Source organism: Primulina eburnea, chromosome 2 (genome assembly GCF_022965805.1).
Source record: "Primulina eburnea isolate SZY01 chromosome 2, ASM2296580v1, whole genome shotgun sequence".
Lineage (NCBI taxonomy): Eukaryota > Viridiplantae > Streptophyta > Magnoliopsida > Lamiales > Gesneriaceae > Primulina > Primulina eburnea.
The window spans coordinates 7,013,587-7,036,951 of record NC_133102.1 but is presented as its reverse complement, the minus strand read 5'-3'; the positions used below and the strand labels follow the sequence as shown (position 1 = coordinate 7,036,951).

The window sequence follows — 23,365 nt, the reverse complement described above, 5'->3', positions numbered from 1 at the left end:
GACTGAGAATAACAATCGACCGATGTTTTCGTGTATTTATTAGAAAAATTGCATTGAATGTTGTTTGTACTTAGGTGTTTCATTATTCTTCATAACCCTTTGTAAATCAAATCAAATCAAATCAAATTTTTGGTGGCCCGTCATCAATCTTTTTAAACAAAAACATTCATCAAAGGTTAGATGTCATTTTCATCATCACTCGAGTGGCCTTGGAGTAAAGTTGGGAATAAGTCATTTTTTAAAAAAAACGAAGAATGGATGTGAAATCTCAATACATTAAAAAAACAAAAGAAAAGAAAAGAAAGCATACAGGTGCATCTGCTCTTTAGTATACACACCAAGCTGCAGAGAGAAGCCAACCTTGTCCTACGAATACTCTTGTCCAAATTTCTTCCCTTTCCTGACATCAACTTCTTTAGAGATATTGATTTGGCTTTGACTAAGTATTGGCTGACGGAAAAGAATTGCTGCCATATGTCCTTCACAATATCAAATGGCAACATTATTTACAACTCACATGTGGGAACTTCTAAAATACACTACAAACCCGTAGGGATTTCGGCCAAAGGGTTCATAATGAGCCCACGTCCTCCTCGGAGTTGATATCTAGAGCTTTTCATAAACCCCTCGGGGGAGGTAGGCGATACGGTAGTTGAAAGACAACCTGTTTTTCTCCATAGTTTTGAGCGAAAGAATTCTGTACCAGGTAAGTTGCAAAGCATGGTTCCAGCAGCACTATTTCGCGGCATTCTTCTTGTTGGTGCAGCTAAATCAAATGAAAATTCATCCAGTGCCAGTTCTAAACCACGGATACGTGCCTCCAGAGAATGCATAAAATTCGGCGAGCTCCCCATTAATCTCTGGATTTGGAAAACCAAATAAATAAGTCTGTATAATGGCTTACCGTATGAAAGTGTACTAGCACTCAACAGGAATCGAATAGATCACAGCAATTATGTAAAGCAAGCTTCATTTAGCTCTAAGTGCGTAACTAGATGTTAGTACAAAAGATATCGTTTGATTGTTGAATCACAGATGCTGTCGCACAGATAACGATGGCGGATGTTTGAATGATAAAAAAGGAAGTAAGTTACGAAAAATATGAATCTTGCAGGAAAAAATCCAACCTTGAGGAAGGCTGACTACCCAAAAAACAAGAAATTGTGTTCAACCTGTAATATGAGTGTATTTCAAGAGTCGATTCGGCAACCATCATGTAGCATGTGGTTGAATCCTAGTACATGTAGAAGGTATCTGTCTATACCTGGAGAAGATCCAGTAAATGGGATTGCTGCGTTTCAATCTGAACAAGTTGCTTCCTTATTAAAGATAGCTCCTCACTTTCTCTCCCTCTTTGGAAAGAGATCTCCTGTTTCATTGCTCGCTAAAACACTAGCATCGCCACATGGAACAACTTCACCACCACTTTTAGAGACACAGAGCTGTTTATCATACATGTCATCGATGCGAGCACATTTAATTTCCAAACTTGCAGAACGTTCTACCTCGTTTATTAACTCCAAATCCTTTTCAACTTTATCCCAAGTGTTTTTTGAAATCACGGTGCCAGAAAAAACGGTATTAGGGGAAATTTCGAGTTTCGAATTTGAGAGTTTTTTAAGATCCAGCTTCCGGAACAATATTGGGCCGACTCTGTTTTCAGTACTTCTGCAAGAACTCTTCCGGGCAGGGGAATTATCAGAAAAACTGGTCCTACCGACAGGATACTGAAGAGGGCTTCGTGATTTTGCTCGAGTGATGGAGCTCATATTAGTTTTGGAGCCAGGCGGATAATGTTCGGTACTACCCTTTTCTGTACCCAAAGCCAAAGGAACATGAAAAAACAATGTTAACTAATGTGTAATACTTGACAGTCACAAAAGCAACTGTGGGCCAAAATGAATTAAAGAGATGCTAGGCCAATAATGGAATTCATCGTATTATAATCCAAATGAATGAATCAAAAGGACAGAATAAAGGGAAAATCTATAATAAGAATCAGTCCAACAACCAACACTAAACAATCAAGAATTTCACACCCCACTCAAACATGGATAGATGAGTGAGGACCATTCACAGTTTCAACCAAACTGTGGCCACCATTCATATGAAGATAAAAAAAAAACAACCACGAAGACAAAATCAAGCGGACAATGGCTGAAACAAAGTCTATAGCACGCAAACAATATCATAATCGAATTAATTTCTATATTAAATAAAACTTATTTCACATGTATTTTGAAAATTCAAGCATGAAAACGAAAGAATCAGCAAGACAGAGGGCAATTACATCAGTGACTTTACAGCACCATCAACCATGAAAGAGAAATGACGATTGCCACTACCTTTTAATGATGACCCTGATTCGGGTGGTGGCGAAACCGCACCACACGGATCCGGTATCTCCTTCCAAGCCTCGATCATCTGATTCATCGTCTCCCTCACCGCCTTCACCTGGTCAAATGTGACGCACGAACAAATCAAGAAAACACAGGTTGTTAGATACAATAAGATGTCTCCAATTCAATCCACCCAATTTCAAGATCAAACCTTGTCAAATCTCTTAGCCTCAAAAGTCTTCAAGCATGAAGCCTTTTCCTCGGACAATGTGTTTTTCTCTACCCTCGTCACCTTCATCAACGCCTCGGCAGCAGCCTTTCTCGCGGCCCAATCGTCACTGCTGAGAAACTCCGTGAAACATGCAACTAAATTCTTGATCGCATTGCTCCCACAATTTCTGAGCACTCCCTCCACTCCCACGATGCCACCAATCAACGTTACTAAGGCGGCTTTCGCTTTAAAACTTTCGCATTTCGCCAATTTCTCAAGCCTGGGCAACAATTTTCTCAAGCTCGCTATGTCTATGTTTCTAGATCCCTCCATTACAGCAGACAAGCATAATGCTGCGCCGTTTTGGGCGTTCAAATCCTGTTCAACGAAGAGGGATTCGATAAAAGGCTTCGTTATCGAAGTAAATGGTGGGTTGGTGAGGTTGGAGGAGATGGAGAGAGTGGCAGCAACGCAGGAGGATCGGATCGAGGAGTCAGGGTCGCGTAGACGTCGAACGATGGAGGAGAGGAGTTTGGAGAGGTATGGGGAGAGGGAGTCACCGTGGTGCTCGGAAAGAATGGAAACCAGACGAAGGCACTGGCGGCGAACAAGGGACTTGTCCGCTGAGTCCGTGGCGGAGATGGAGTAGACGAACGACGGGAGAGCGTCAGCGGAAAGGGTTTTGGCGATGGATTCCAGCTCCAACGCGGCGGATGAATGCGTGTCCCGGTCGGAGAGTTTGTGCAGCGCGGAGAGCACGCGGTGCTTGAGGTCCCGTAACTGGGCTTTCTTGGACTTAGAATCCGACATATTTCAAGAAAAAGGTGACTCCAAAGGGAATTCAAGATTGAGGTGGCGGAGCCGGCGGGATATCCGGCTGCATTACGGCAGTCGTGGATCTGAATGAGCTCATATAGCTGTAATGGAGAAATGAGCCACTACATTTCTTCAACTTATATATATATACAAATTAAGGTGGTTACTATGTTTACAAACGGCGTCGTTAGATGGTCATCAATTTTTTCCCTCTCTTTCCTTTTCTTTTTCTTTTTATTTTTTATTATGTATCTGTTGGATGCTTTTTTTCTGTTAGATTATTCAATTTTTTTTATATAAAAAATTAATAATAGTAATTTGTGTCATTTTCTTCCATTTTTATTACGGTATAGACGACGAACTTTTATATATGAGAAGGATCAAGTCTACCGATATTCACAATAAAAAGTAATACTTTTAACATAAAAAATAATATTTTTTCATGGATGACCTAAATAAGAGATCCGTCTCACAAAATATGAACCGTCGCACACAATTTTTTATCATAGTCGACATAAACTTTTATATGCATATATATAAGTAGTTATTTATATCAAATATGTAATTAAGGTCTAAAGATAGATGGATTATTGAAATGAGAAATAGCTGGCCACTATTGGAGGGGATATATAATTAATTATATTAAATAAAATAATAATAAAAAATTGTGAGATTTACTTTGTTCGTTCTAAAATAACTACATACGCATGATCAAATAAGCAATTTTATAGCTTCTCGATCAAAAGTCAAGTTAGGTAATTATATAATACAATAATGTTGATGGCTACTTATATATAAGTTACCTATGCATACATAACATTGGACTAATACAGTAAGTGGCAGAGCTAGAAATATGACTATGTCCGGACTACAATTTTAAAATTTACATATTAATTTTACATATAAATTTTTTTAAAAAAGTTGGGTCACCCGGGCTTTATAAGAGTGTAGCTCCGTACATGAACACAGTAGCTACGCTAACCAGATAAATCAACTTAACAAACTTTACATGACAAGTTCGTTCGAACAAAGTGTTGATAAATGATAGGAAATCAAACTCATGACATTTAATCAAATATTCATCTACTCTACTAATTTAAACGCTCATAAAAGACGTGAATATTGATTGAATTTTTGGCTTTTTCATGATATGATACTTGTGTGAAGTATTATTATATTTCAAAAAGAGGTAAAAATGGAGGATACTCGATATATATGGCATATAAAGTGGTCCAAATATCAGGAATTTAATGTGCATAACGCTCCAATGCGGTTTATTTCATCCTACCTATGTGGGCATTGCCCCCATGATAGGATGAATGGTCAAGATTTGTCCATGCATATGTAGGACCCACAATTTTTTTTTGAAATTGTATGTTTGGCAAGATCTTGGCCATCCATCCTCTCATGGGGGCAATGCCCACATGGGTAGGATCTCATTAACCAATGCAGCAGAAAATAAGTGAGCGAAAAATGATAAAATTTATTACACTCTCCGTATATATAACCGAAATTTTTTCGAACATATTTTTATTTTATTTATGGGGAAATAGTTTTATGTAAAATGTTCTTTGTGCCTCTCAGATTCAAAATTTATTATTGGTTCCATAGCCAGAAGCAATTTGAAAAAGCAAATTGAAAAGAATGATTAATAATATATGTTAGATCAAGTATTATATCAAAAGTTATAGCGGTTAGTGAAGACTCGATTTTATTTTTTTATACTCGTAACAGCACAGATTGCACCTACTTGGGTGTTAATAGGTCGGGTTGTAAGACTCATGAATATGAGGATGTGTATTTCTATATGTCGATATTGTCTTATATCTCTTAAGATAGCAATCTTATATTTTCCCTACTGTCAGTCATATCTCCAACAAAAACAACATCACCTATTAATATTTGAAGTCAGTTTTTTACGGCTCACATAACAAACCAGATCAAGTGGCGCACCGTTGGCAACTTGACGTATGAAAATTTGTCAGGAGGTTACCCAACACAATACTACTATCATTAATGCACAATTAATCCAATAAAATAAAAAAAATAGGTATTACTGTTTGAAAATTTTAAAGATAAAATTGGAATTTTCATAAATTTTATTAAATAAAGTAGTCAAATAATCCATTAGCTGATCATCACGTAAAGATTGGAGAACACTGATAGCAAAGAAAATCACAAAATATGTTCAAGTACAAAGGGATGGAGGGAGGGATATAATTATATAAATAATCATAGAGTTTAGCTTCATAAAATAATTCCAATATAATTTAATTTCCATTTCTAATTTAAAGGAATTCGGAAATATATTCTTTCACTTCATTTTAAATAATTCCCATTTTGTTGGAAATATTATTTCTACCTTTAAGAATTATTAAATTCATTTTACTTTGACTTTATATATTATAAATGGAGAAAAGTTCCTTTAATAGTTATTTTTAATTCTAAAAATAAAAATATCCACAATTAAATAAAATATAAAGGACTATTGTTTAAATTGAATTGGAAGAGAGAATAAAAGGGAATCAAATCTATATTAAAATTTTCTTGTAAATAAAATTATAGAAGAATTAGGCAGAGATGGATGTTATATTTATTTTTTATAATAATAATAATAATAATAATAATAGGTCTCTTATAACACGATCATTGATCTATAATTTTGATATATTCAATGAAAAATAATATTTTTGATATAAAAAATAATATTTTTTCATAAAATACATCTGGTTGATACTAATCTCACAAAATTATCTCCTGAGCCAAAAGCTAAAATAATTTGTGAATAAGGTAAACTTGTCCATTTCCATTATCAAGGGAGAAGAACCCTTTACATTAACCAATGTTCGTAATTTAATTTCAATACATGGCCAAAATTTTCCATAATTTGTACAACAAAAAACACGAAAAGAACTATATATATTAATTATTCAAAATCATTTTATCGAAGTAAATCTTACATTACTTTTTAGGAATTAAGTTATCTCTCTTTCGCTTAATTATCAAGCATAAATTCATTTAAATCCTATTGTCCTTTCTTGCATGTGTAGAAAGAATTATATCAATATCTACTACTTCAAATCAAATTTGTACTTTTAAAAAAAAAAAACTATCACGAGACAATCTCACAACTTAATTTTGTGACAAAGATATCTGATCTGATCCAACTCATGAAAAAAATATTACTTTTTATGTCAAAATATTACTTTTCACGTTATATATGTATTGAGTCGACTCGTATGTATTCAGTCGACTCGTCTCACGGATTCTCACAAAAACCGTGCCCTTTTAATATATATATATATATATATATATATATATATATATATATATATATATATATATATATATATATATATATATATATCTTCTTCCTTTCATGGTCTCCATCATTGATGCCTGCTTTTTCTTCTTACGTTATAACTTTTTCACGATCATTAAGGCGTTGTTTGCTAGTTAATCAAGCAAAAATATTCCATTAATTATCTCAATTATTCCATTCCTCTACTTAATTAGTACTACTTTTAAAAATTTTATGCGCCTAATCAACGATTTTTTTAGGTTACTATTAACCGATAAATTATTTTTTGTCATTCTTATTAGGATAGTTTGGTGAGAATTGCCAAAAATTGATTGCTAAATATTAAGTTTTGAGTTCAAAATTGACATTACCATTGGGTATCGATTAGGTCTTACTAGGAACAATCCCAATACCTTATAATATGTACGTTTCATGTTCTCGAGTTACTTTTTTCGTCTATAACCAGTGAAGAAAAAGGAGAGAAACTTGGCTAAATAACTTCGATCAACTCATTTTTTTTAAGAAAATGATCTCTTCGTGTGTATTTGAAAATTGAAATACACATGAGGAGATCATTTTCTTAAAAAAAAGTTGACCTAGGTTTAAAAAAATACCCCCAGTGAAACGTGATGTTTGTATCGTTATACGATATAAAATATTATAGTTATGATTTTTGATAAAACAATAAATTAATAAAATATTATTATAATAATTATTTTAAAAAAATATACAAAAATTTTGGAGTCACCTAACACAATAATATCCAAAACTATTATTGCACATGTCCATCTTATTCAATGAAGAAAATACTATTGAACATGCCACATGCTAATGATTTGGAAGTTTTAATTTGATGGTAATAAATAATTTCGTATTTTATGAGGTTTCACAATATATTTTATTTTTCACATGCAATACATACATATATATATATATATATATATATATATATATATATATATATATTAGTTAAAGTACTAATATTTAATATGTATTTTATAATAAATATACATCAATATACATAGTTCAATTAGCCGAACCCATACATTTTCATGTAATTTTCTTTATAGAAATGACCCTTTATTATTTAAATTGAACTTCTTTCAAAGTGAGATTATCTCACAATAATAAAATATGAATGATATAAAAAAAATAAATCGAATTATAATTTATTATATACGTTTCTTTTTCTCTTACTAAGAGTTGAATCAAATGTTTATCATTTTAAGTAAAATCATAGTTGATGATAACAGTGCAACTCAAATCTTTTAAATTATATAACAAAAACACCACGTTTCTATCAATCAACTAATATGAGCATTTATTGCATCCCTAACATCTACTAACTAATAAATAATTATGGCTGAGAATTAAAATAAAGGTCGGCTTAATGTAACGTAATAAATATAAAAAGTTAAAATTTATATAGCTGAATTTTTTAATCTTAAAAATATATATTTATTATGATATAAAAAAATTAATGAGTTTTAATATGAGTAATTTTGGGAAGGTGGTACATCATTCAGTAGTTGAGGTGCCACGACCATTTATTGGGACGCGAGATATGATAAATGCATTTTGTTTTTAGTTTTTTTTTTTTTAAAATAACTGATTTTATTTTTGTTTAAAGAGAAATAAATGCATTTTGTAGTTTACAATAATTTAATTAATAATAATATATACTTTTATATAATATTTCAGAAGCGAATTAGTATATAGAGAATCTGTAGACCCAAAAAGCTAAAATTATACTATAGTCAAACACATTTTCTCCTAATTATCCCCTCGAGTTAGATCAATGTAATTTTTTTTTTTTACATGTTGATTTAATTTAGACGAGAGTTGTAAATTGGAATTTTTCGTGCTAGAGATGTTAATTGTTATAATCGAGTTTCGAATCCAAGATATCGTCTCATGAGCGTATAGAAATTGGAGTTATCTTTATAAATATTGATACATGTACTTAGTCTATGAAACACATATTAGATACTTGGTGGAGAGTCATTATCCATATCCAATGCAATGGCAATGGGTCCATGTCTAAGTTGAACTGTCACCTATCCAGAATATATATATATATATATATATATATATATATATATATATATATATATATATATATATATATATATATATAAGTTTTGAGTGTATAATTTTATAACATACTACGAATTAAATATAAGTAGGTCTATTGTAAGACGATTTTACGAGTTTTTATTCGCGAGACGAATCAACCATGCTCGTATTTACAATAAAAAATAATATTTTTGGCATAAAAAGTGAATTTTTTATTGGTGACTCAAATAAAATATTCGTCTTACAAAATTGACACGTAAGACCATCTCACGGAAGTTTTTGTGAGTAAAGATATATATATACCATGTCCTAAGCTTTTTACATTTACAATTGCACCTGATTCAGATATCTAGTTGCAAATGGTGTTCTTGTATGTTGATTGGAAACATGCAGTTTATATATCTAAAAATTTAAAACCATGATAATTTGTTTTTTTTGGAAATGATAAAGATGTTATTAAATCAACACACTTGTAAGTACATCTAAAATAAGAGTAAGGGAAGGGGGAAGATGTCCTACTTGACGAGATATAAATCACGATCTTAGTTAAAATATGAGCCGTCGATTCACTGATTAACTCGTAAAATAAAAATACAATTTGTTATTTCCAAAGCTATAGTCTTGCAATCGTCGACAATCATTCCGAAGCTTGGTACGTTGGTGTCCGGGTCATTGAATGTTGTGACATAGAACATGGAGGAGAATATAAAAAAGACATAGATCCAAGAATATCTATTGTTTCCATTAGAAAAGGGGACAAAATCTTAGAATTAGGGACTTTGGAATCCTACCATATGTACAAACATTCCATGATCCTAAGTGGCGTGGCGTGGAATGGGGACCTATATCAAATGATTCTTGAGTTCTTGGATCATCATATTTGAGTGGGACGTTAACTAGTGAAAAATGCTAATTGCTTTTGAGAACAACAAATTATTGGCTTATAAATTGGAATGGTGGGTGCATTGATTGTCCATGTGGAGAGAGTAGCCATAACACGACGTTTGAGTCGTTGTAAGATTTAAAGTATTTGTCTCACAACGTTACTACGATCCATAACATTTTATAATGTGCGACATACACAAGATCCTACGTAGACACTGGTAAAATAGTATGAATTTTGAGACATATCTTGAGATGATCACATTTCAGTGTTTACGTATAAGTGTTTGTGGTTGTATACGAGTAATATGTAGCGGCAAAATTATATACTGTGCGTGGCATGTAATTAGCGAAAATTATAATTTTAATCTATACACTTGTTGTTTTGTAAATTTAGTCTTCTATATTGTCAAAATTGAGTGTGGATATGATATCTTTCAAATTGTGTGCTTTTAGTAATTTGTTTTGTAATTTTAGTCATCTTTTCTCCGAGAATGATAATAAAGCACTAGACCAAGAATGTATCCGTCAAAACCCGAGTCCAGTTCGAGTTTTAATTTTTTCTGCCACGAGCTACTCGAATAACTATATATTTGTTTTTTAATTATAATTTAATGGTATTTTCGAGCTTTTCAAGCCAAACTCAAACCAATCAATATTTTCACAATTCGAGCTCAACCAGTAAAACAAAATAATTAAAGAAATTAAAATTTAATAACCTAAATGACAAAAATCGATAAGAGACCCTATACAACTATTTGTAAAATACATGCTGCCAAATACAATTTAACTACTCGGAAAAGCGCAGAGGATGATTCCATCTTACAACCGAAGTTATTCTAATTTAAAAAAATATATAACTGATGATATTATTTAAATTGGTTGAATTGTGAATAATTTTTTTAAAATTTTAGTTTTTTAAAATAATTTTATTCAATTATTTTAACAATTTATTTTTAAAATAAAATCTGACGGCTAGTTGTTAGAAATCTGCTTTCTTATCGGCTTTTTATTTTCTTCTTTCCCTAGGTGAACCGTTCCCCAAAACTGAAGCAGTGGAAGCTTGATGCTCCTCGACAGTCGACAGCAGCGGCTTTTTCAAGGTTTGTGAAAAAATCCTGCTCTATATTGTGAAAGCCACTGCTCTACTTGTAATACGCGCGTTTGCATCTATGCGGTTGTGTATATCTAAAACCAATTTATTTTTGATTGCCTGAGAACCATGTAGTTGCATGCAAGATTTTCATGTTTTATCAGACTTTATTTTAGTTGTTGTTTGTGTTGAAGTTTTTTCCCTATGATCATAACGCTTTCAACGAAGTTCAAGGGTGGTGAGTGTGAGGAGGCCTTAATAGGTTTTCCATTTGTGTGAATGAAAATTGAGGAAGGGTGGGTGGTTTTTGTCTCACGTAGGAAAACAAAAGTGATATAAATGAGCTTATATTGAGATATACTTTATAAAAGTGTAAGAATGATTTGTCAAGAGGTTCTCGTCCGTGTAGGGGTGCAAATTAAGGGCTGTACTGGAAAATGCTTGAATTGTGTGCAAGTGTACGAGCGCGACCTGGGTGCGTCGAATGGTATAACAATCAAGGCAAAAATCGCCTAGTTAGGCTATGCCACTTTTTCTTTTTTTTCTTTTTCCGGAAGAGACCTTCCACATTCCCTGTGTGACCTTTCACATGTCTGACTGTTGGTGCTCCATCTGGTTGGCTGTTTGTGCTTCATATGTCTTCCTATTGATAACGACCTTTGGCTTTTCTCATGGATGCAATCAGCCTATATAAATAGAGGATGTGCTAAGCTCGAAAACACACCAAAAACGTCCACCCTGTCCCCGTTCCTACGTTCTTTCTCCTGCTTATAACCCACGCAAGCTGCTTGTGGTTCCCACGTGATCTGTTGGTGAAGTTCAGGCACTGATTTTGTTCGTCAGTATGGTATTTGTGCTATATCGCTACAGGTCTATCCGTTATATCCTGAGAAACCATCGTTCGACTTAATCCTCGAAGTACATATCACAGAGTACAAATATGTTTTGAAGAAATTGTACTTGTTACGGTACTTGGTTTGATTTACTGTTTCTTGTTGTTCTTATGCACACGATTTTTATGTTTACAATAGTATACTTATTTCATTTGATGCTTTGTCTTTGCTTACACGAGATTGTTGTTATTCACTATTCTTTGCCCGTGGCCTGCATATTTTCGATTTAAGCATTTTGGCTAACACATATTCCGAGGAGTGTCTGCTTGGGACCCCAAGAAAGTTGTGCCAGTTCCCACATCATGTCCAATATGCTATGAGGATTTATACTGCACATACTCGAGCTTTCTTCCATGTTCATATGGATTCATGCACTGCCTCGTTTGTCACAAGAGAATTCTTGAGGAAGATGGGCATTGTCCAGGTTGCAGGAAGCAGTATCACTTCAACCCCATTAAAGGAAAGGAAACACTGGACAGAGCTGCATGTCATTTCCATTGATCTGGTCTTGTAGCATAATGATTAGGTCGTAGGAAGAGTCCTTGTTTAGTGAACTAGTATATTGGGTCTCTTTTTGTGTGTTTGACTCTTAGGCTGTTTTTTAACACCTTAGTATATTTGTATAGAAATGTGGTTTTGAAGCGTAGGAGAATCGATCTAACTCTCAGATTGATTATGCTGTATGGTGTTTGGTATAGAGATAAGGAGATGTAGAAATAAAGTGCATAAATTTTCTTCAATATGTTATGCTGTACCATATTGGGTATAGAGATATATGAACAATCTATTCGATGGTATTGTGTTCCTCCAATAAATATATATCATACACTTTTTAGTGATACAATTGAATGATATCATTTTGATAAGTTCACATATCTTCGAGTAAATTTAAAAATTTCTGTCTTCTGCTTTTTGTTCTTGGAGTCGGTGTCTATATTATGTTCGCTTGACGTAGGCTTAATTTTTGACTTAGAATGTGTGATAATTCCACCTGATTACCATGTGATATGAAAATGTTCGACACAATATATACAAAACTAGACAAATATCTTTGTTTGATAATCGTTATTTTAGATTGCAAACATTATACAGGGTAGGGACTAGGGAATGTGTTGGGAATGTGTTGCATAGGCTCGTGCACAAGATTTAATATAATTTTTTTCATTAAACCATTCATGGAATAATTAGTCAGATGAATGTGATTACTTCTGGTGTTCTGAACATTGTGGCGTGCTATTCATGAACACAGTTTTGGCATGTCGACATCTAAGGGTGATAACCGACAATTTGAATTGTATTTGGACTAACTTCTTGCATCTTCTTCATTTTTTTTCATCAAGGTGGCTGTCCCTAAGCTATGAGCCTATGACAGGAAATTTTCTGATCTATCAAATGTTATGCCTTGGGCCCACGGACCCACACAAGCATGACTTTAGGCGCTGAATTAATGTACCAATGGCTTCACATTCACATGGATGGATTTGGGTGGCAGCTGCTTCATATTCATATCGTTTTGTAAAAAAAGTTTAATCCAAATTGCTAGAGGAACCCCATTATGGGCGTCACAAATGGCGTATCATTGCGGTAATTTCTAGCTCGTAATATATGAGCTTCTCTTTTATCAGTTCTTTAAGGACAGAGGTTGGAATGTTTTTAATATGCTTTGTTTCTTATTACTAGAATTATCACAAATTGGTTTCATCACCTAGAAAATGCATCATACTCTTCTTCAAATTCCTGAATTTAGAAGCGCCTCGCTCATGAAATACTTAAATGAGCATAGGGAAAGGTTCATCCTGCATTGAAGGTTTAACCATGTTGTTGGATGTTTGTCAACCTTGTAAAGATGTTTCAGATATTAACCCGCTGACTATCTGGTTGTTCTTGCTGCTACTGAGTTTTACATGTGACATGAGAATCAATGAGATCGACTTGTTAATGATGTTTGGTTGACAGGTAAATATTCATTTCGATATGTAATGACTGCATTTACAGCAATTTGCCTTATGCACTTACACGGCAGAATCAGTTGTTTTATAATAAATGTGAACAGTAATTCAACTTAGCTAATCTATACGATCCTAGCTGTCATTAGAGCTTCTGCTTATTGGCGAGTTATCATTTACATAATGGTTCTGGATTGAAAAAAAATCAGAATATAGTGTTCCTGGATAAAATGGTTTGTCCTCAGGTTTAGATGCGTGGACTGGCTTTTTGTACATTGGTGCCTGGTATTGAGTAATTTTTTAAGATTCCAACCTTAATCGCTGATCAAGAATATTAAGTGAAACATTGTCTGATGTCATGGAATACAGGAATAGACAGGATTTTGTCCCATTACATCTAGTGAAACGGGTGCTTAAAACTGACTTTTCATTGCGGCAAGGTACTAATGAAAATCATGTAGTAAAAATATAGGTTCCGACTTCCGAATCATCAGTTAAATAAGATGTATCCGGCAATGCAAGATCTTGATATGTGCTCCGAAGGGAGTGTTTTCCACCACTTCGTGAAAGTAGATTCATCCAAGAAAACATCTTTTCCAAGCAATCTATTTCGAACCCAAGTCGCTACATTTTCCTCTAACCTCAAAATTTTATCCTTCACATCAGCAAATGGCTTAACTCTCAGCTCCTCAACCTCAGCCCAGAAAGTTGTCTCTGAGCTTGATTCAATGGTCATCCTCTCTGCATGTGCTCGCCATTTCTGCGTGAATCTGTACCGTTTTGGCCTAGCCTTTACCATATAAGGCCCTGTATCTTCATTCTTTGAGTGCCTATAGTAATTTGCAATGTCTAGGGGCTCCACCAGTCTTCTAAACACAGTTCCTAATTCTATCCACTCTTTACGACCCTCGAATCCATCAGGGAGTTCATATCTTTTAATCATTTCCATCAACTCATCCCATATTCCTGCTAGCTCTAGCCTCTTGATGTTGGCGTTGAAATCATTTGTGTCTCTCTGGATTTTGAAGGCATCATAATAACCAACCTTGCGAATTTCACAGCTGGTTTGGTATTCTTGTATTCTTTTTAGTGCTTCCCTGATGATGTCTTTTTTGGAATCTAGCTTTTCTTGGTTTTCCAGTTTCTGCTTCTCCAACTCACCAGCTGCCCGAAGACACAATCGAGCTCTAGTGGTCTGACAGTAAGTCATAACACCAACCAGTTAAAACGTGCAAATTATTGAAGATTTTACAAACTCTACGGCAGGTGGAGTAGCTGAAGTACTTAAGTGACACAATAACCTAATCTGGCTGAACATATAACTGGAAAGGATTAGACTAAGTTATAAATGTGTCTATATGTGGTCCTAGATTGAAATGAACACACTCGTAGTGATTCTGTGTGTTTGGAGTAATGAGCACGTACCAGACCAAGATCATTTAGAGCTGCTGCATCACTTGTCCTGGCATCAGAAGACAAAGGGAGATCTCTCAAGTTTTCCAAATAGGTAGCATCTTGCATGTTTAAGCTCTCTTGCAATTCATTATCGTAGCACAGATGATCTTGAAACATTCGGTAGACAAAATCTGGATTTATTGTTTCTGAATTCAACTGCAGGCAGAAGAAGAAGAGTTGCAGGACAGCATCCGGATTGTTAAGAACCACTAGTTTTCCATTCCCGATGCAGAATACATAGATTCCAAACGGGCTATAAGGGCTCAGTTCTATGATACTGGATATGGTTTCTACCAGCAAATTTGTGCATCCCTTGAGATTACAGGCAGCGTGACTTGTAACAGACAAGGCATTTCTAATGACAGAAAACAAGAAAGTTGATGCACCATCGGATTTTCCAATTGATTCGTGCTGAAAACACTGGGATTTTGGGTTCATAAAGTCTAGTATGTGTTTAAGCCCTTGTTCAATAGATGAAAGAGGGGAAAGGATTATTCGAGGGACAATGTCATATTTCATCACAAAATGTATGAAATAACGAGCCCAATTCTCTCGCCTGAGAGCATGTGAAAAGATATGGTTACTGACAAGAGGGGATCCAAACGTTACACAGAAAGGAGAGATTCTGTAATGATTTGGTCTAATATATTTCTCAAAGAACCAAATGGCAGCAAAGATAGCCACTGCACCGCCAGAGGAGTGCCCCGCAAAGATTACTCGTTTTCTCTCTGATATCGTTTTCTCCACCTGAGATTCCGTTTAAGATCAATCATTTCCATTTCCAACTTGCTAAGGCAAGATAAACATTCGTACAGAAAAAAACTTCTGATGCTAAGTACTTGAATACCACACTTTTGAGGTATGCATAGCATCAAACTAGTGTGTTTCTTTTGAAATATATTACTTTATATGTAAAGCAATTAACTGGTTTATTTCTTAGGAAATCGTTTCAATTGTTTCTATGGTTGAAACATGAATATCCACATACTTTTAAATGAGAACTAAAAACTTGATTTCCCATTATTGCAGATACGGCATTTCCATGGGACGGGGAAATCATGAAAAATGGGAGCACATACCGGGAATAAAAGAGGTAAATGACTTATGTATATTTAATGTCCACGAGGAAATAGTAATTCTCTTGTATATTTATATTAACTCGTGCTCCTGAAAATGAGTAGCTTTAGTCTTTAGAGAGGACATTCTTGGTTGTAGGCATTTTGGAATTAAACTGACCAAATAAAATCTTGAGAAACAAAAAACATACTCGATAAATTAAAAATTAACTGAATAGGAATCAATATTGGAAACACCTCAATTTCCAGTGATGAATTGCTCAAGAGTTCTTGAAATCTCCTGCTAAATGCTTCATTCACCAAAGCAACTTCATCATTGCCAACACTCTTCATAGATGGAAATTTCGAAACATCGATCTTTATTTCACCAAAGGGCTTTCTGCTGTACCAGTGATCCACACACCATGATCCCGGAAAGGCGAAAAAAGCGTCTGTCGAACCACGAGCTTTTTCATGAATGTATGGCTTTCCAGGGAAAGTATCATGAGCTTTCATGGCCAATTTTGCAGCTTTCTGGATAAGCTCTTCGCTTAGCCCTATGTTTTCTCCAAGCTTCCCCCCTGCCATCTTTTGTGCCGTGGTTCTGTTTTTAAATCTGCTACTGGTTATTTATTTATTGTTTGCTTTCTGTTGTAATTCTTGTTTTCAGAGACAGAATGAGTTGATCAAGTTTTGGTTTATACATGATTAGAGTCGTGTGGAATGTGTATGCCTCATTGACTTGAGTCTTTCTTGACTTGGCTGTGGAAGGAAGACTTGGAAAGATATACGAAATCTGTGGAATTTAGAAAGTATCATTATATCATTGAGAGTACTTTCCCCAACCAATTATTTATATTTACTAGAAAAATGCACGTGCGTTGCACGTGAACAACTAAACTGCTGAAAATATATGAATGAAATTTTGATAATATTTAAATGAATTAAAATAAGGATAGTAGTATTTATCAATTGAAACAAATCAAACTACCAAAAAATAAAAATCATGATCATAGACGGTATATGAATCAGAAAATTTATCTTATCTACATGACACATTTTCAATATGCTTTTTGGTTGATTTTGACAATTCAATAACTCTTGTCGTAATTTCATAATATGCGTATAATTATTTTGGTATACTCAACAAGTATATGATCATCTTTAACATTTATTATGTTATTTAGAATCCTCATCGGAGATTAGACATGCTTGTAGTTTGTTTCTCCATCACGATATTTTTTCAGTTTTCTACATTGTTTTTATCTGATAATCTTATATTCGACTATTTATTTATTTATTTTTTGAATAATTTTTCAGTTTATGATAATCATCAACAGTAACATAGAAAAAATTATTTTAGTCGTGATAGATTTTTACTTGTGAGTAAAAGTATGTATAACCTATATATTTTTCAACAACATAATCAATGAATGATGTTATAATTTCTTCAAACATCGTGATATTTGTAATATCAATTTTATATATTTAATATCAATATTATTAACATATAGCTATAAGATTAATAAATTAGAACTGTTTATATATAGCTATTAGGTTAATATATCTACTCAAATTACTATATTAGAACTGTTTCCTCGTTTAATTTGACGCAATTCAGGAAAGTAATTTCGTTAGTTATTTTTTATAGGCTTTGGAACAACGATTGCGTTCATCATATCATGGAGATAATATAGTTTCAATCTCATTTGTTGTGTCTAGAACATAATATTATATTATTTATTGAAACAAAACAAATGTTTTTCTATCGAGTTTACATTTTGTTTATAATATTTTATATATTGTGGAACGACATAAAAATTAATTATTGTATTTTAAAAATTTTGAGAAGAGACATGAATAACATAATTAAGATGCAAATAAGATAATAGATATCATTCAAATATATATAAAAGTATTTGTTTCATTCAATATTTCATCTAATAATACAACTTTTAGATTTTATGAACATTTTGTGATAGTCAAAATTAATTTGATGAAATGTTGTAGAATTATATTTTTATTTCACTATTTGGCTAAGTGGATGTATTTGACGATGAGTTTTCAATACTACCATTTTATGTCTTATGAATTAGCTGATTAGTCACTTTGACTTAAAAAAAGACAAAAACAATCTCTTAGCCACCACGGAATATATCGAGATGATATTGGATGAAATAAAGTGCAATTGGCTCAATGCCTCAATTTACTAAAAATTCACAAAATTGATCTATTATGTCCACAAAATTTTAGAATTATTCTCATACCGTTATTATTAGAATGAGAATTGTGTACACTTTGTTTTTCATGTGTTTCTTTTTCTGGATGAAGGATTTTTTCTTTTTGAAAACGATTTTATTTTCTTAGAAATATTGACATTTTATATGACATTCATACAACATAATTAACACAAATGACATATAACAATAAAACATGTTAACTCTAGGATAAAATACTCATTTCATTGTAAGAACACTAAATGATCAAATGAATCACATTATTTAGTATTATTTATTTAGCAGCATATATAAAAAAATTGACCAAATTGCTTAAAAACAGTGTTTGAAATCAGTTACATACAAACATTTCTCTCAATCACGTATCTCAATTGACACATAAAGAGTTTGAAAATATCTCTATTCTAAATGAGGAAAGAATATTTATTAATAATTTATTTTTATTCAATATGTATCATATTCCTTCATCTTCCCATTATTATCTATCATTAACATGGTAGAGATTTTCATGAATTTGCTTGCAATGTATAAATTTAAGAAATTAAAATTAAATTAAATTAATAGATTATCACCTTGATATTCGGAATATTAACAAATTTTTAATTTATAACATTATTATAGTAATTTTCTATGAATTTGATGTCAATGTATAATTAAAGTAATTAAATTTAAATTTAAAAGTAAAATTACAATAATAAATATCTTAACTAAGTACTCTATTAATAATTCTATTAAACTAACGTACAAAATAATTTAAAGAACCTCATGAACATGCCAAATTATAAAAACAAAATGGTAAAATAATAATCCTATTAAACTAACGTAGAAAATAATTTAAAGAACCTCAAGAACATGACAATTTATAAAACAAATAAAATAGTAAAATAGTAAGTTTACAAATGAAAATCATATATTTATAAAAATAAAATAGATATAATATTATTAATTTTTTTAAATATATAAATTAAATTAAATTTAAAAGTAAAATCAAGTTAATAATTATATTGATTTAATTAAGTAGACTATTAATGATCATATTAGATTAATATAAAAAATTCCTCATAAACATGACAAATTGTAAATAAATTAAAGGGTAAAGTAATATTAAATTTAAAAGTAAAATCAAGTTAATAATTATATTGATTGAATTAAGTAGGCTATTAATGATCATATTAAATTAATATAGAAAATTACTTAAAGAGCCTCATAAACATAACAAATTGTAAATAAATTAAAGGGTAAAGTAGTAAGCTCACAATTCAAACTCATATATTTATATGTATGTTAGATTATTATATTATTGACAAAAAAAATTAGAAAGCTGCTGCTGTATAAATTTTTTGGCATGTTTTAAACGATATTTTTTGAAATGCAGTATTCTTTAACAATTGCTGTAATATGAAAATTTATGATTTAGTATAACTTCTTTATTACATATCATCTTTTAATTATGGATAATATATCGAATTTTTAGAACACCTTGGCTCCGAACAAAACAAGTAACGCAGCTGAATTTGGAGCATAGAAATCTGTAAAAGCTTACCCAAGTAAAAGATTAGGATTGTCTCCTTGAATGGAAAAGGGCCTGTTTTAATCAAAATGTTCCTTAACAAGCTGTTGACAAAGAAAGAATCAAGTTTCATGTGAATCTTGTCTTTCGTTTGTCACGCTTCATCTTTGCTTGAGCACATATTTATGCATGAATATGCATCGACGGATGGGATTTTAGACATTCTTTTCCTTGTTTGAATCTCTGGTGCTTGGGCGGCCAATGACAACGTAATGAGCGAAGATGTGTCGTTCACGTGATCATGCTTTAATGCTGGGATGAGTAAAGAATCAAAGGGCTGAAAGTATATATAATGCAACATGCGCTGTAATTACAGTAAAGAATAAAAATGAAGTATAAAATCTTCAGAAATTCACCGATCTAATAACATGATGTTGGGACTATTCTGAAAATATCTAGCTGATCTTCAAAAATGATCCCTCAGCCACTATCAGAATTCATCCTCTGAATCGCTTGAACTGGTTCCATGCTTTTGTGACATCAAATATGCTTGCAAGTTTTGAAATCTCATAGGAGACCTTGGTGTAGGTGATGATGGAGGCGATGAACGTGTGGTCATTGCCTTCTTTGTTTGCAGTTTCTTTGTGATTTCAGCACAAACTTGATCGACCATAACCAAGAAATCCTTTACAATGACAAATAATTGAAGCGGATTTGTTCCTTTGTCTTTAGAAGCTCCGGCTTGAAAATAAACCGTTGTTTTCAACACGAGCTCCATTATTCTTGTTTCTTCCTCCCTCACCACTTTAAGCTCTTCCTCACAATCCTCTAAAAACCCTTTCATTTCCTTTAAGAAACCTCCTGATTCATCCCTGCAGTGTGCCAAAAGTTGTTTGTTTTCTTCAACTTTGGAGGTAAGAATCGAACGCATGTCGATGAAGTTTTCGTAGTCTATTGTGGCTGCTTTCTTGAAATTAACAAACCCAGCACTCAAGTTTCCTACTATTGATAATCCTGCCATTAGATTCTCCCCATCTCTGTCTTCTCTTGAATTCTTGGAATCTGATTCATGATCGGAGTTGTCTCCTTTACTTTTCCTACTGATCAGATGTCGTTTACCTTCAGAACGCATAACTTGTTCAACTACAAAGTGCAAAAGAGTAGTCTTTCCATCTGAGCTTTTCACATCGGATAATCTTCGAAGGGCGCTTAAATTGAATCCCTGAGCATTTCCTCTAGCAGTTCCCGCATTCATTCGGTTGCCAGCCTTGAGAATGGCTTCAAGGAGTTTGAAGAAAATCCCTCCAGTTCTCAACTCCTTACATCCTAATTCAAGAGTCTGCAGAGACTCCTTGAGATGCAGTATATCGGAATCATAGGATGACCTGAAAAGCATGGCGTTGAAACGAAGAAATGCAGATGGAACAGGTTTCAAGATGTGATATAGGAAAGACTCGGCATCAGCTAGTTTTGTGGGGTTTCCATCAAATTGAAGGATTTTGGTTATTTCATCTCTTGTCGGGCAAATCTTGGTTAGTTTTTCAAGGGTATCCGGGTTCAGTCCTCGGCCATCCAATAGAGAATCTATGATTTCTTGGCGAGATATTGCTAGAGACTTGAGAACAATTGCTGTATTCTGGGATTTTCTAGGATCAAGGAGGAATACTTGAGCTGATGTTACGGTGTTAGAACCGGCTTTACTCATTGGTCTGTTACTTTTATCATCTGATTTCTGGCTGGTGGTTGTGTAACCAAAGAGTGATTCTATGAGGTCATCATCAAACCTGATAAAATTGCACAGAATCGTTTAAATTTCAATAAATATTGTTCATGTAATAATAAAGCAGAAGAACGAATCAAGAAACACTTAACCTGAAAGATCCATCATTGATTTCATTCCAGACCATTGAATGATCCACATTAGCAATAACCTTGTCCCAGTGTAATGGTTTCAGTTTCTTTTGAACCCCTCCATTTTCTTGTTCTATGGATGGAGTTTTACCTACCACATGACTGCTTCCAGTTTCTTTTGGGGGAACTGGTGGTTTATGTTGGGCAACTTGGCCCTTTCTGTTTGCTGGTGGAGGTGGTGGCACAGTTTTTAACTTTGGTGGACCTGGCGGTACTGGTGGTGGCTTAAGGTATCCCTTTTTAGGTAGAAGTGGCAGGGGTAGCGGAGCTAATGGCTGTGCAGGTGGCGCCAGCTGTGGTGGTGGCGGTGGTGGAGAGCTTGGCCTCATTCTTGGTGTTTGAGGTGGAAGTGGAGCCTGTGGCTGTGTTGGCGGGGTTGCTGGTGGAGGGATCGGCCCCATTCTTGTCGGTGGTGTTGGAAACGGCGGCTGTCTTGTATTTTCATATTTTGAAACGGGGCCTGATGCATCCAATTCAGATGCTACAGGTAAACTATTCGAACTCACTCGAATTGTACTAGTCACTGTAAAATCATATCCACTTCTTGTTTCTTGAAGCAATGGGAGTTCCTGAATTGGCTCACATGTATTAGCCTTATCCCCTCTACTCTCCAATCTTTTAAATTCCTCATCTAAAGGATTACACCAAACCTTTGAGAAACAACCCGTAAAATGCCCCTCTTCAAGTCTCCTTAAATACAGCACATCCAATCCTTCTTCATCAAGTATAACTCCTTTCAATGCTCTACCATGCTGCCTAAATTCTATGGACGGCAAACCAATCGTGGCCTCTCTTCGAAAACTAGAGCCCATTTTATTTTTCTCTCTTCGTTGAGTTATCATGAATCTATACACGACATAGGCTAGTATACCAGCTAGTATTAGACTAATAGCTGCTGTGATTACTACTGCTTGAACGACTGTCTTTGTAGCCATACTTATCTAAAATACTGAACTTCAGGTTTTTATCATAAATTTCTTGATGGGTTGGAACCTCAGAATTGAAATATTCTTGGCTTTCCTTGCGGTATTTAATGAAGAAATCAAATGGGAGATTAGAGAAGACGACAGAGACTCATTGACCAAAAGCATTCGATATACACTTACATGGTCTGAGAATCCAGGATTCCCGCAAGAAAGTCGAGATTTAAGGTTCAGAAACTGAGAGATTCTTGGCTTTTCATGCAGGATTCTATCAAGGGAATCGAAATTTCGATACAATTAAACCTCGGTTTTGAATGATATCTAGCTTCTCCTGCAGAACTTCAACAAGAAAACCGAACCTCAGAAGTGGATGACAATCGTTTTCTCTGCAGAATTCGATCAAGAAAATCGAAAAATCTGTGTGAAAGACCAGGACTGGATAATTCTTGGCCTTTTCTTGCGGGATCCAATGAAGCAAATCAAGTGGGAATTTGGCAAAGACAACCACCTTTCAACTTTGAGCAATCCAAAATAAACATACATGAGATTTTATTGTTGTTATTATTATCATTGTCTTTGCTGTGTTTGATATAATCAAAGTTATAAAGAATTGTTGACAGTTTCAAAGCAGTAGTTGACGGTAGCTGGCTGGAGTCAATTTCTTAAGCTGGGAAATGACCGCTATGTCCCCTTGTCCAGGAATACTGTGATCCAGAA

At 33.7% G+C, this 23,365-nt stretch overlaps 2 protein-coding genes, 1 long non-coding RNA gene and 1 pseudogene across 5 annotated transcripts; 1 reads left to right on the top strand and 3 right to left on the bottom strand.

Annotated features, from left to right (window-relative positions):
- Nucleotides 1-215: 215 nt before the first annotated feature.
- Nucleotides 216-3,498, bottom strand: LOC140822851 (TORTIFOLIA1-like protein 3; annotated as a pseudogene).
- A 7,105-nt stretch (nucleotides 3,499-10,603) lies between these two features.
- LOC140822850 (uncharacterized) lies at nucleotides 10,604-15,392 on the top strand. 3 transcript variants are annotated; one of them, XR_012116052.1, is made up of 4 exons: nucleotides 10,604-10,728; nucleotides 11,843-13,567; nucleotides 14,928-15,064; nucleotides 15,175-15,392. It is a non-coding gene; the product is annotated as an uncharacterized lncRNA (long non-coding RNA). The 3 variants fall into 3 exon arrangements; XR_012116051.1 differs by having other exon boundaries at nucleotides 10,635-10,728; nucleotides 12,952-13,567; XR_012116050.1 differs by having other exon boundaries at nucleotides 10,646-10,728; nucleotides 11,128-13,567.
- Nucleotides 13,846-16,830, bottom strand: LOC140822849 (protein EDS1B-like). Its single transcript, XM_073183765.1, has 3 exons — nucleotides 16,326-16,830; nucleotides 14,983-15,759; nucleotides 13,846-14,752 (listed from the first exon to the last, which is right to left on the bottom strand). The coding sequence occupies exons 1-3, from the start codon at nucleotides 16,653-16,655 to the stop codon at nucleotides 14,048-14,050; spliced, it is 1,812 nt and encodes a 603-aa protein (XP_073039866.1). The 5' UTR covers nucleotides 16,656-16,830; the 3' UTR covers nucleotides 13,846-14,047.
- A 3,235-nt stretch (nucleotides 16,831-20,065) lies between these two features.
- LOC140822848 (formin-like protein 8) lies at nucleotides 20,066-22,692 on the bottom strand. The gene is made up of 2 exons (XM_073183764.1): nucleotides 21,687-22,692; nucleotides 20,066-21,598 (listed from the first exon to the last, which is right to left on the bottom strand). The coding sequence occupies exons 1-2, from the start codon at nucleotides 22,658-22,660 to the stop codon at nucleotides 20,305-20,307; spliced, it is 2,268 nt and encodes a 755-aa protein (XP_073039865.1). The 5' UTR covers nucleotides 22,661-22,692; the 3' UTR covers nucleotides 20,066-20,304.
- Between the last annotated feature and the right edge of the window lie 673 nt (nucleotides 22,693-23,365).